General features: G+C 32.1%; 1 protein-coding gene across 2 annotated transcripts; it reads left to right on the plus strand.

The window, feature by feature from the left end:
• The first annotated feature begins 319 nt into the window (after positions 1–319).
• On the plus strand, positions 320–12,190 carry LOC111898043 (serine/threonine-protein kinase CTR1-like). 2 transcript variants are annotated; one of them, XM_052768308.1, is made up of 16 exons: positions 320–1,118; positions 3,951–4,252; positions 5,403–5,547; positions 6,395–6,498; positions 6,587–6,795; positions 7,585–7,965; positions 9,666–9,706; positions 9,804–9,872; positions 9,984–10,084; positions 10,166–10,250; positions 10,339–10,437; positions 10,518–10,586; positions 10,684–10,815; positions 10,912–11,006; positions 11,091–11,216; positions 11,969–12,190. In XM_052768308.1, exons 1-15 carry the CDS (start codon positions 462–464, stop codon positions 11,197–11,199), a joined length of 2,598 nt encoding a protein of 865 aa, XP_052624268.1. In that variant the 5' UTR covers positions 320–461; the 3' UTR covers positions 11,200–11,216; positions 11,969–12,190. The 2 variants fall into 2 exon arrangements, with proteins under 2 accessions (XP_052624268.1, XP_023749758.2); XM_023893990.3 differs by having other exon boundaries at positions 323–1,118; positions 7,597–7,965.
• Positions 12,191–14,550: the final 2,360 nt, after the last annotated feature.

The following is a 14,550-nucleotide window of genomic DNA, read 5'->3' on the forward strand; positions in this document are numbered from 1 at the left end:
TAGAACCGACCCAAATAACTAATTCAGGTCGATCCGGTCCAGGTTTCGGTTTCGATTTAGATATTCGGTCCAAACGAACATCGCTATTTAAAACATTGTACGAAACCAAAGCCATGTTATGGCCGGTTATGACAAAACCTAAGACGAACTTGATGAAACCATAGATGAGCCTCCTTTATTTATGATTTGTGATTATTTTGTGAAAACGTCTAATTTGATTATGTTATGAAAATGAAAAATCATTAGTTTATTATAGTTTAATTTCCTCTTAAAAGTAATGTACCTAGGATTACGGAAACCATGGGATGCGGATGATAATTTCCCCATGGGATTACGCCACCGCGAAAACCCGAAACATCCCCTTTTATCCGCGTGACCCCACACACTGAATTGGTGGTTTGTAGGGTTAATTACCGAAGAGAATCACACAACTTAATTCGATTTAACTTTGTTAGTTCTAGATGGCAATGCCTGGTAGACGTACCAATTACACCTTGTTGACTCAGATTCCCGACGACGATCACCTCCAGCCACCGCAACCTCCTCCTCCGTCGATCTTCTCCGGTGGCACCGGAAGCGGCGGCGCATACGACTCATCTCACCACTCTCACTCCGGAGAAAAAAAGAGGAACGAAAGAGCTGGATTTGATTGGGATTTGATGAACATGACAACTGATCAGAGGATGCAGCAACCTCGCCAAACGGCCTTTCCGGCCTCGATCGGTGGATTGCAGAGACAATCGAGCGGGAGTAGTTACGGAGAGAGTTCTATTTCGGGTGATTACTTTCTTCCGTCTTTGTCGGCGGCGGTGAACAGTGGAGGTGGTGATCCCGATGCTTATGCTCACTTGCCGGATGGAGGTGGTGGTGAGGTGTTGAGGTTGAAATCCTCGGAGACTGCTGGTGGTGGTGGTGGGGGAGGGTCTTATTCATCGAAAAGTTGGGCACAGCAAACGGAGGAGAGTTATCAATTGCAGTTGGCTTTGGCGCTACGGCTTTCGTCTGAAGCTATGTGTGCTGATGATCCTAATTTACTGGATCCTGTGACGGAAGAAACCGCAGGGTCGAGGTCATCCGGTTCTACGACATCTGCAGAAGGTTTATCACATCGATTCTGGGTATGTGGTTCTGCTATCTCTCTGTGTGTTTGAGTTTGCAAACATATTAACTGCAAATCCCGTAGCATTATGTTTGGGTTTGGTAATTGGTTATATATTCTTGCTTGAAATACATGAACGAACCGCTATGAGTACAACTAGACTTTATGGAACGAACTCCTCATGTTTGTCGGTTGGATCCTAGGAGGTTTGAGGACAGAAATTTGCATAGCATATTTGTCATTCATGGAGGTTTTTTTTTGAGATCACGTTTTCTTGTGAAGATTCTTGGTTTCATGGCCTATTATAATGCATATTATAAAAGAAAGTGCAACACATTATTACTGTGAACTCAACTTAAATAAGCATGGATAGATATTTTGAAAAATATGCTACTGTAGAATAAAGGGGTTAACAATGCTTTAATGTGACATGAGAACGACTTTCTTTATAGACCAATATTTGCAAAACAGTGAACCTGTACCTACAATTTTGATGCCTCTAAGAGAAATATATGGCCTATCTTGCCTGAGATATTGTTAATTGGTAATCTAATTTCACATTGGAGAAATGTTGATCTCGTATGCTAGCATGCCTTTTTTTCTTCCTTTTTTTGTTTGAAATGAATGATGGGTGAGGAACAAAATTAATGAAAAAAATGTCCCAATGCACTACCCTTTTTCTTTCCTAAAATGTAGTTCACCTTGACATTGTAATCATATCAAGTATTTTTTCGCCTCAAACTCAAAACAACTAAGGGTTTTCCTAATTGCGAAGAACAAATGCTTGCTAAGTACAAGAAGCACAACATTTATAAATTTGAGATGTTTACAATTGTTTTAAAGTATATATATAAAAGTAATTAGAGAAGATCTTAGTTTTACTTGCATATACACACATATCCAAGTAAAAATAAGATACTTAAGATAGATGGAGAGTGTGAGAGAGGTCCCTATGATGATTTCTTTTGGTTTGATAGATAATCTGACATTAATGATACATATATTTTTGGCTCACATTAGTTACAAAAAACTTCTTATGTCAATTTTTACATGTGTAGGTATCCATGAGAGATAACATAAGATTTTCTTGCCAATGTACAAATGTCTACTAGGATCATACTTTTGCTTCATCCCTTCTGTGTCTATTAACTTAAAAAGGAGTTGAATATTTAGAGGGTTTGTAACTTAAAATGGTATAAAAGCTTAGGTTTCATAAGATTGTGGATTCAACTCTTCATGTTTTAACTTCTTACACCAAAAGTATATTCCATGATTCTTTATTTTGTAACTTTTATAGATTTCAAAATATTTTATTAGCTGTTTATAAGTTTTCCTTGCATCCTTTTTGGTTACAATATTTTAATAAGTGTATTATTTTTACACTATTATAACCAAATAAGTTATTCATATATAATTAATTTGAATTAGGTGTTATATTGTTAAAGCAACATTTATTAAATGAAAAGAAAATAATATCGAAACATATATATTAAATTAATTAAATATGATTAATTAAAATCAGTTTCATATATAATACTAGTATAACATAATATTACAAGTAATAATTATTACATTTCAACCCTACACCATTCACCAAAAAGTATATTCTCTTTATAAATTTATATAGATTGACAAAAACACTCTTCAGCTTATTTTCTTTTTACTTATTTATTTATATCTTTTTTAGTGTAAAAACTTTATAAATTGAATTATTACAAAGTTTTAACCAATTTAATTATTTGTATATTATTAATTCGAGTTACATTTTTATATATCTATGATTAATTAATGTCAATTTAGTATATAACATAATATTATAATGAATAATTATTATATTTAGGATATACCTATTCATACATTATAAGCTAGAATAGAATAAACATGAAAGACGAGGGACTGAAAATGACACATGAAAATGTTACATCATTTTGGTGTAAGTGAATAGTATAACACCAAATTTGGCAATTTTTTCTATCAAAATGTTCATCTTTTGCTGTTAACTACATGCATCTGGGATCAAAAGCTAATCCTATAAAATCTTTCACAATCTTTAACACATAGTCATAAATAAATAAACTAATAAAGGTTTAAAAAGATTTTACCTCAAATGGAACAAATCATCATTCTCATCATCACTTTCATGGTTGACTCCAATGAACAATCTAATTCTTTCTTCTTTCAATAAAACCCTGAAAATGTTACTTTTTTTTTCTGCTTCTTTTTTCCTTCGTCCTTATAATAAACACACACACACACACACACACTTTCTCACTTTAGCTCATCCTTGAGCACCATATGAATCAATTATTCTCCCAAATATAGTTGCTTGGGTGTTTATATTTGTGTGTATGCTTTCTTTCTAGAGTAAATTACAATTTTGGTCCCTATGCTTTACTGCTATACCACATTTTGCTGGTTTGGTCCAAGTTCTATTTTTTGTTGCAAATTTGACACTGGCTTCATTTTGTTTAGGTTTTGGTCCATGGGTCGTTAAATCTAATTGTTCCAGTTATTTTTTTTTTTTGAAAATGACCATTTTGACCTTTGTAACTTTGTTATGTATATTCCAACTCTAAGGGTTAGGTTGTATTAGGCAAATGACTGTTTCTCTATGAATCAATTACTATCCCAAATAGAGTTGCCTAGGTATTTATATTCTTATACATACGATTTTGCCAGGGTTTTTATATTTTTTGTCCAAGTTTCATTTTTCTATGGTTTTGGCCCCTAGTTGTTAAATTAAATCTTCACCATTCACTTGTTAAAAATTTCAAAATGACAATTTTGACCTTTATAAGCTTGAACTATCCATCTTGACTTATTCCAACTTCTAAGGGTTACATTGTATTAGGCAAACGGGTGTTTGTCATACTTTGACAAAGTCCCTGATGGGTTTTACTTGATATATGGAATGGATCCATACGTATGGATGATGTGCTGTGATCTACAAGAGAGTGGAAGAATTCCATCACTTGAGTTGTTGAAGGCCATTGATATTGCAAATGAATCTTCCATTGAAGTGATCTTGATTGATAGGCGTAATGATCCCAGCCTCAGGGAACTACAAAATCGGATTCATAGCATTTCATGTAATAGCATTACTACATTAGAAGTTGTTGATCAACTTGCAAAGCTTGTATGCAATCGAATGGGGTGAGTGTTTGTGTTTTGGTTTATTATTGTGTAAGGTTTTGTTTGGTTGGATGGAAATGGAATAGAATCACAAAAGAATGGAATGGAATGAGTCATTACATTCCATTGTCATGTTAGGTTGGCCTATAGCCTATAGGAATAGAATGAGTTTTCATAATATCATGTGAAAGTGTAATGCATAGCTTTAGAGGGATAAACATGAAAATGACCAAAGTGGTCGCCTTTTTACCCTTAAAAGAAAATGATCATCAATTGTTCAATGGGGTCAATTGTGCATTGCAAAATTTCTTTATGAATGCTCCCCAAAATGAAAACCAAAAAAAAAAGAATCATATTTTGAAATTATATTGGGAAATGTAATGAATTTTGCAAAATGACGATGTCATTTTGCAAAAAAAAAAAATATTCAAGGTTTTTATGCACCTGTTGTTGGTAAAAGTAATCATACATTATTTAATTACAATTAACAAATTTTTATTTATAAATTTTTTTAGGGTTAATCTCATAAAAGACCTTATATTTTGGGGTTTTTCCGGATTACACCTCAGCTTTATTTTTTTTCCCAAAAAAGACCTTGTATGTTTTCACTTTTTTTCCAAAAAACCCTCAACTTTTGTCTTTTTTTTTTCGAAAAAAACCTAAACTTTTTTAGTTTTTTCCGTAAAAACACTCACAATTTACAAGTTTTTTCGAAAAAAAAAGACTAAAAGACCGGAAAAAATGAAAAAAATACAAGGTGTTTTTCAGGAAAAAAGTTGAGGTTTAATCCGGAAAAAACACAAAATATAAGGTCTTTTATGAGATTAACCCAAAACTTTAAACAAAATATAAACTCATTACTATTTTCTAGAAAATAAAATTGCAATCTAATAAAAATTGTGAAAATATCAACAAAGTCATGGCAATAATATTAACATATAAATAAAAATGGATTATATTGCAATTTTCTATCCCATTCCATGATGCAATGAAAAAAATACATGTCTAGCTAAGGAATGAACAATGGAATAGACCATTCCAATGTAATGTATGATTCCATTCCATTCCTTCTCCAGTTCCATCATAACACTACCAAACACTACACTTTGAGAAATTTCTGCATCTTTTTATTTTATCTTATGATTTATTTTTTTTATTATCGTATTACAAGGGGCACAACTTTAAGTGGTGAAGATGAGTTAGTTTCAATGTGGAAGGAATGCAGTGAGGATCTGAAAGATTGTTTAGGATCTGTTGTGCTTCCAATGGGTAGCCTCTCTGTTGGCCTTTGCAGACATCGGGCCTTACTATTTAAAGTAAGTTTTAGATGTATATTTTATTTTATTATTGGAATAATAACCTTAATATGCAGAGTAAGTTACAAATATGGTCCCTATGTTTAGCTGTTCTTTAATTTATGTCCAAAAAGAAATCTTTTTTGCAATTCTGGTTCTCATTTCACTGTTTTTTATTAGGTTGTTTAAATTAACAACCCACCTCATCTGTTAGATCTGTGAAAATGACCATTTATTATTATTATTATCATTGTTTTTAGATTAAATTACATAAATGGACCTTGTGTTTTTTGATTTCTTTTTGTGTTTAAGATTGTTCAGTTTTGGTGCTTATTTCTCAAGGTTTCATATCGATTTTGGTCCTTATTTCAAAGTTCTAGGGACCAAAATCGATGTGAAGCCTTGAAATAAGGGACCAAAATCGATTTTTTTTTTTTAAATTTTGGTCTAAACATGGAGAAGTCAGAAAGCACATGGACCATTTTTGTAACTTACTCTTATTATTAATATTATCCAAAAACCATCTTTCCACCGCTCGACCCTACAATAATTAATAAAAAAAAATCATTGTGAGGGCAGAATGGTCATTTTAGAAAATATAATACCTCGATTGTTAACTCAAACGACCCAGATACCAAAAGTGTTCACAAAACCATGTGAAATAAGGACCAAAATTGCAAAAAGGTTTTTGATTTTATTTTGCACCTAAACCAGAGAAAACAGGTAAAATCACAATGACCAGATTTGTAATCCACTCTTTTTTTACTATATTGCTTGTTTCTTTAGTGGTTTGATATTTTTAACAACAAAAACCCTTTAAAGGGTATTTATATTTTTTATTTTATTTTTTAATTAAAAACTTCAACAGATTTTAGCAGATACAATTGATTTACCATGTCGAATCGCCAAGGGCTGCAAATATTGTAAAAGAGATGATGCTTCTTCTTGCCTTGTTCGTTTTGGTGTTGACAGGTTAATTATATATATATGATGCCTTCAAAATCATTATCATTATATATACATATACACAGATAGTTTATAAATTTATTTTGTTATGCAGGGAACTTCTTGTTGATTTAGTAGGGAATCCAGGATGCCTGTGTGAGCCAGATTCTTTATTAAATGGTCCTTCAACAATCTCAATTTCTTCCCCATTGAGGTTCCCACGTTTTAGACAAGTTGAACCCATGGTTGATTTCAGATCACTTGCTAAACAGTATTTTGCTGATTGTGAATCTTTGAATCTTGTATTTGAAGATCCATCTATTGGTATGTTTCTTAATAATTTAATCTTTCTACATATATACATATCATATGTAATATTAATATTAATATTAATAAAACAATAAATAGCAATAAGCAAACCTTCTTCCAATCAACAAACCCAAAGAATAAAACTATGGTTTTCAACAAAGTTTAACAAAATACTAACATGTAACAATTAACAATAAACAAATTGATTTTCAACAAACAATAACAATAGTTAACATTCTCCTAGTTAGCTAATCAAACGTTAACTATTAAAATCAGATTTTATGTGACCCTAAATCAGTATAAGTAATAATAATTCATAATAAACAAACAATTGATGAGTCATATTTGAAAAGGAATAAAAATCGAGGTCTTTCTATGCTGTGGTGGGACCCACCCAAATGTAATATTAATATAAATATAAGCTAAATAATAAAAAGGTATTTGTTAAAAAGAAAACCCAACATATTATCCCCCAATGCTTAAAAAACTCATTACTTTATTGTTCTATTAAAACCATTATATTTTCTGAGTTTGGTTAAATTAATGAAACACTAGCTTAAAAGCTACTTGGACTAGCTTTTCAGGAGTTTTTTTTTTTCTTTTAAAAAAAAAAATAAAAAATGAGACTTGGAGCAAAATCGTTATGCAACCCTCAAATAAGGAGCAAATTTGCAAGAAGGTTTCTTTAAAAAAGAAACCCTAAACTTAGGGACTAAAAATGTAATTTCATCTATTTTACAAAAAGGTTTCTTTTCCTAAACACAGTAATTATGATATGTATATGTGATTAATAATAAAATATAGGAATGATTTCAGGTGATGGAGATATTGTTGATGCAATCTACCCAAAACAATCTGAAAAAAGTCATGTTGATATAATTCGTAATAGTCCAAGCAACAGCAATGATGGGTCCCGTTTACCTCCTTCAAAAGCTGCCCTCCGCCCGAAAGGTCATGACAGAAGCTCACATCTGCCCAAAGTATATGCCCAGAACATCATGGGCACCTCCCAATCATATGTCGTGTCTTCTGATACACGAATGGAAGTGCCTAGTAATCAGATTCAGAGATTTGAAAATAGTGGTCAAAGTCAACCCCATAAAGACAGAGGCAATTTCACCATGGATGTTGAAGATTTGGACATTCCTTGGAGTGATCTTGTTTTGAAAGAAAGAATTGGAGCAGGTAAAAATCCACAAATTACGGTTTTAATCCAAACATTTGTTTTTTGAACATAAAAGTCCCGATTATCTAATGTTATACGTTAATCTGTCACAATCGAGACTTTTCTGTGCAAAAAATAAAAGTTGGGATTAAACCTTACCTATAACAATGTACTTATAGTTGATTTGTTTGTTATAGACTTATAGGGTTAATCTCATAGAAGACCTTATATTTTGTGTTTTTTCATGATTAAACCTCAATATTATTTTTTGCTTGAGAAAGACATTGTATGTTTTCATTTTATCTGATCTGACTTTTTTTTTTTTTTGGAAAAAATGAAAAACTACAAGGTCTTTTTTAGGCGAAAAATACATTTGAGGTTTAATCATGGAAAAACATAAAATATAAGGTCTTTTATGAGATTTACCCCCAAAAGAATTGTAAAATGTGACGGTTTTTTTTCGAGAAAAACAAAAAATTGAGGGTTTATTTGGAAGCAGTTAGAAGGTTGAGCGTTTTTTTTCGAAAAAAAAAAAAATACAAAGTTAAGGGCTTTTTTGGAAAAAATGAAAAAATACAAGGTTTTTTTCAGGCAAAAAATAAAATTGAGGTTTAATTGGAAAAAGGATTAATCTCATAAAAGACCTTATATTTTTTTTGTTTTTTTCCAGATGAAATCTCAAATTTATTTTTTGCCTGAAAAAAACCTTGTATTTTTTCATTTTTTCTCATCTGGCCCTTTTAGTCGTTTTTTTTTTCCAAAAAATAGTAAAATGTGAGGGTTTTTTTTCGATTAAAACTAAAAAAGTTGAGGGTTTCTTTGGAAGTAGTTAGAAGGTTGAGGGGTTTTTTCGGAAAAAAATGACAACGTTGAGGGTTTTTTCAGAAAAAATGTAAAAATACAAGGTCTTTTTCAGGCAAAAAATGAAGTTAGAGTTTTAATCCGGAAAAAACACAAAATATTAGGTCTTTTATGAGATTAACCCCCAAAAAACACAAAATATAAGGTCATTTTTTGAGATTAACCCTTTGTTATACTTATAGCATCCTACTTTGAAAAAAGCTACCCAATTATAGCAATAGGTTAATCTCATAAAAGACCTTATATTTTGTGTTTTTTTCCAGATTAAACCTCATCTTTATTTTTTTTCTTTCCTGAAAAAGACCTTGTATTTTTTTAATTTTCACGAAAAAACCCTTAACATTGTCTTTTTTTTTTTTTTTTTTTTTAATCCGAAGAAAACCCTCAACCTTCTAATTGTTTCCAAATAAACCCTCAATTTTTTTTGTTTTTCTCGAAAAACCCTCACATTTTCCAAGTTTTTCCGAAAAAAACGATTAAAAGGGCCAGATCGAAAAAATTGAAAAATGCAAGAGCTTTTTCAGGAAAAAAAATAAAGTTGAGTTTTAATCCGGAAAAAACAAAAAATATAAGGTCTTTTATGAGATTAACCCTACATTCAAATCTGAACCAATTTTAGGATAATTTTTTCAAAGTATGATGCTTTTATAAAAACTTTTGAAAGTTGAGTGCTTTAATAAGAAAATAATTGAAAGTGAGTTGCTGTGATAGAAATAAATGAAAGTAGGATGCAGCGTTTTGTCTTTGTAAATTTATTGATTGAAAATAAATAAATAAACAAACGAACTGTTCAAGATTTTTTAAATTACAAAAAATGCATTGAAGTTACAAGATTTATAAAATTGCATTTTATTTTCAGGTTCTTTTGGTATTGTTCATCGTGCTGATTGGAATGGCTCTGTAAGTAATACACCTTTTTCTTGTTTTTATTATATTCATGTAATGAGGGTATTTTGGTCTTTTCATTTAAAACTTCACAAACTCCACTGCTTTCCAGGATGTTGCTGTGAAAATTCTTTTAGAACAAGATTTTCATCCAGAGAGGTTGAACGAATTCTTGCAGGAGGTGAGTCCTAGTGTAATTTAGATTAAATTTAATCTAATTTAATATATATATATATATTAAAATATTATATTATTAATTTGATCATTATTCTAATTGTTACTTTTGATTTAGGTTGCAATAATGAGACGATTAAGGCATCCAAATATTGTTCTTTTTATGGGAGCAGTCACTCAGCCTCCAAACCTGTCAATAGTGACAGAATATTTGTCCAGGTTTAGTCCCTCTACATTTTTGGAGCTTGATGTTATTATATTTGTATGGTGGGCTAATTTTGTAATATTTTTCAAGTGCAGGGGTAGTTTGTATAGGCTGTTGCATAAACCTGGAGCAAAAGAGGCATTGGATGAGAGGAGAAGGCTGAGCATGGCATATGATGTGGTATCCACCTTTAACCTTTTACTATTTTTTTTTTTTTTTTCTTTTGTCAATTATTATATGAATATGAATGGGTTCTTTTTTGGTATAGGCAAAAGGAATGAATTATCTCCACAGACGCAATCCTCCTATTGTTCACAGAGATTTGAAATCTCCAAATCTTTTAGTAGACAGGAAATACACAGTAAAGGTAAACCACAGAATTATTAACAACATTTTTTTTTTTTTTTGTAAAAAAAAAAATTTATATAACTTATTTTAATTTATCAGGTGTGTGATTTTGGGCTTTCGAGGTTAAAAGCAAACACGTTTCTTTCATCCAAGACTGCAGCAGGAACAGTGAGTTCCTTCCTTCCTTCCTTCCTTCCTCTTTATTCTATTTTTTTATTTATAATTATAAATAATTGAAGATTTATTAAAATATAAATATATATAGCCTGAATGGATGGCACCTGAAGTTCTTCGTGATGAACCTTCAAATGAGAAATCAGATGTTTACAGTTTTGGTGTGATTTTATGGGAGCTTGCTACTTTGCAACAACCCTGGGGTAACCTAAATCCTGCACAGGTTTGATTTTCATATTTATTACTACGATTCCAAAATTACACAAATACATGTTTATTATATAAAAAAATTATATAATCTGTTTTTTTTTTTTCTTAGGTTGTGGCAGCTGTTGGGTTTAAATGCAAGAGGCTTGAGATTCCTCGTGATGTGAACCCTCAAGTAGCAGCATTGATTGAAGCCTGTTGGGCAAAGTCAGTTCAAAGCTTATATAAACTATTCTTTTATGTTTTAAATTTTCTTAATTAATTAATTAATAAAATTAAATTTTGATGCAGTGAGCCATGGAAACGACCTTCGTTTTCAGCCATCATGGATACATTGAGACCATTGACAAAACCTCCTACTCCACAAACAAGTCAAACAGACGTTTCACTACTAGCATAAACTTTTCACAATATATGGTGAAACTTTTATTGCTATATCTTATCTTATCTTATTATATATACCAGATAGATATAACAGGTTGTACTGCGTTTGACATGTAGACATTGGACTAGGTCTGTCAGAGTGATGTAAGACGGAACATATAATAACTGCAAATTTCATATCCCATCTAAAAAGGTGGGACATGCACTCATTTGTGTAAAATGACGGAAATGCCCTCCTCATCCTCGTAAAAAAATAGCCCTAGAAGAAGGCTTGTGTATGTAGTGGACAAGATCCGACTAGGACCGGACACGGACACAACCAACTGAACAAGCTTTCTAGGGAAGTTTTTGATACAAGGTCGAGGAGGACATTTACGTCTTTTTACACAGATGAGAGACATGCTAGGACCGAGACCGATGTAAGACGAAACATTAATAATTTCAATTTTATATCCCATCCGAAATGGTGGGACATGCACTTGCTCTTGATCACTCGTATATGTCAAAAGACGTAAATGCCCTTCTTGCACTCATCATCAAAAATCGCCCTTCAGTTGGGACGTGGAGGGCATTTACGTCTTTTTACATATATGAGTGATCAAGAGCGAGTGCATGTCCCACCATTTCGGATGGGATATAAAATTAAAATTATTATGTTTCGTCTTACATCAGTCCTAGTCCAATGCATGCCAGTCGAACGTAGAACCACCAGTTTTGTTATGTTGTGTACTTGTGTTTGGTAAAGTGAGATTCTGATGGGTGATTTAATGTGTGATGTGTTGCAGGCTGATTGGTGTACATATGTTTTTTTGGAAAATTAAATTTTAATTTTCGTTTAATTGGAATCCAAGAAAGACATAAATGGGTTTTTCTACAGGAGAAGAAATTTGTTGGTCTGTTTGTTTGTTTAATGATATGTAGAAGGCGTCTTGTCTTGTCTTTGCTTGTCTGGTCATAATTTTGTATTGTTTGTTGTAATGAAATAATATAATCACAGCTTATAGGAATTGATTTTTTTTTTCTTTTTTAATTACATCCTTTTCGAAAATCAACATTTATATATATAGCACCATGATTTAAAGAAAACAAAGCCGAAAGTGTATGAAATCTGTGAGGTATTTAATTGCTAGTTTTTTACTTCTCTTTTTAATGATTTGTCTTTGGTACTTTTATACACATTTGGAAATTTTTTAAAACAATAATTCTTTCCCTATATATTCTTATTTACTGGTTTTTCTTTCAAGGATATATTGAAATTTTGTAAGTTTGTAAAATATTGTTAATGAGCCACGTATTGGCTGTTTTTGTTTTTGCTTTTTGGTCTTTAGGTCTAAATTATTTTTTGGAGTGGGTAATCAACTATCGATTTTGTTCACTTTTGGTCTCTTTTTTTATTCTTCTTTTTTGGTAGTCAACAAACCCTCTAGCTTGTACGTGGTAACCTATACCTCACCTGTTTTGCCAGTTTCCTTCAATGACATCGTTTAATTATTGATAACATGTATTACGTGGAATTAATATACACTTCAACCCTCTTTCTCCTTAAACTAGGGTTCCACAATCATGATTACAAACACCTCAACCCTTGATTCTACACCACGTAATGTCGATAGAAGATTAGGGTTATGAAATTGAAGACAATTGTTGAATGTGACTTTTATTTGTGAAGAAGATGGCCTCAGATTTGTCACCAAGTAAGTATTTGTGAAGGAGGTTTAAGTGGAGGTTTAACTGTGGACGGATGTTCAGGTGAAAGAGGTTCATGAGGAAGCAATTCAAGTGGAGGATGTAATTTAAGTGGATGAGGTTCCTGCCGTTGCAACTGTGAAGAGGATAAGGAAATACTTAGAAAGAATTACCAGGTTAGGGTTGAAGAGGAAGACAAACCTTTAGTCTTTTAATTATGTAATTGTCAATGACACATCTTTTGACATATTAGGACAAATGTAGGCACAACTTTTGTAACGTTGCACATGCTAATGGAATCTTAAAACTTTGTCTTTTATCTAGATCACATGTTGGTTTTTGGTTCTTTATCTTGGATTTTACATGTTTGCTGCTGCGGTCGTTAATTTAGACCATTTTACCCCTCTTTTAACATATTAACAAATGTTTGTTGTTGTGGTTAATCTGGATCATTTTCAATTCACTAACCTATTTAACACGTTAACAATTGTTCAAACTAGTCAAAACATCAAACTTTCACTAATCAACACGATTTAGTCTTAATACATCAAACAAAATGCAACATTTACTCAAAATACAACTGTGAATACAGTTTTTGTAATACATCTAACTACTTGTTAAACACAAACAATACAAACAACACATACATCACAACTTTATAAGTACATAACTTCCATTTCAGTTTGTCAAACTTTTGTCTAACAACAAAATTTTCTTGTTTCATCTTCATCTTGCATATGTTGATCTCGTTTTCTAATGTAGAAAAGGGTAAGATTACACGGTTCCATTTCACTTGTTTTTGTGGAACTAAATTCATTTCCTGGGTTTTAGAATCCACCCATTCATAAAACTTGCATTTTGGACCTTCATTCTTGAAAAAAAACAATTTGGTTAAAGGAAGAAGATTTGGCAGGTATTCCCGAACCCTTTTCTATCATTCCTTGTCATTTATAGTCTTTGGGGTAGGAAGTGAAGAGTCAAGATAAGTTTAAGGGACAAGTTTGCAAACTTGGGCCAAGAGGGAGTACGATGCGCGTACATAAGAGTACGCCTTAGTACGCTGCGCGTACTAATGTCAGGATGAAACCCTAATATTTAGGGTTTGGGGCCTATATAAGCAACATTATGAGCATCAAAACCTCCCTTACCTCAGCCTCCACAAATTGCATTCGTCCTCCCCAAACCTTAGCCTTTCCTTTGTGTGTTTAAGCTTATTTGGTGTGTTCATGAGTGCTTTAAGAGGAAGGTATTGCATCAAAGTGTTGGAGAAGAAGATCAAGCTTGTAGATCTGAAGTTAGCTTGTGCTTAAGAAGCTCCAGAAGGTATAAAGTTCCAAACTTTATGCATATATGCATAGATCTCATCATTTTACTTTATTAGAAGCATTACTTGTCCCAAAAGCCATAAGGTGGTGGATGTTGTGATTCGGACGAAAATGGCTGTCCTTCTAGACTCTTGAAGGGACATTGAGTGATAAAAATGAGGTCCCATTAGCTGTATGTGTATCATGCATGGAGAAATAAGGTCTTAATGGATTAAGACCAAGCATTAAGAACTATATGGACGTCCAAAGTGATAAAGTTCATGACTTTATGGATCCTAGGCATGTTAGGTCTCTGGATCTTAAGTTTGGGCTTAAGTGCTTAAGCCATTAAGCACTTAATAAGGTTTTGGCAAATT

The sequence above is a fragment of the Lactuca sativa genome, chromosome 2 (genome assembly GCF_002870075.4).
Source record: "Lactuca sativa cultivar Salinas chromosome 2, Lsat_Salinas_v11, whole genome shotgun sequence".
Lineage (NCBI taxonomy): Eukaryota > Viridiplantae > Streptophyta > Magnoliopsida > Asterales > Asteraceae > Lactuca > Lactuca sativa.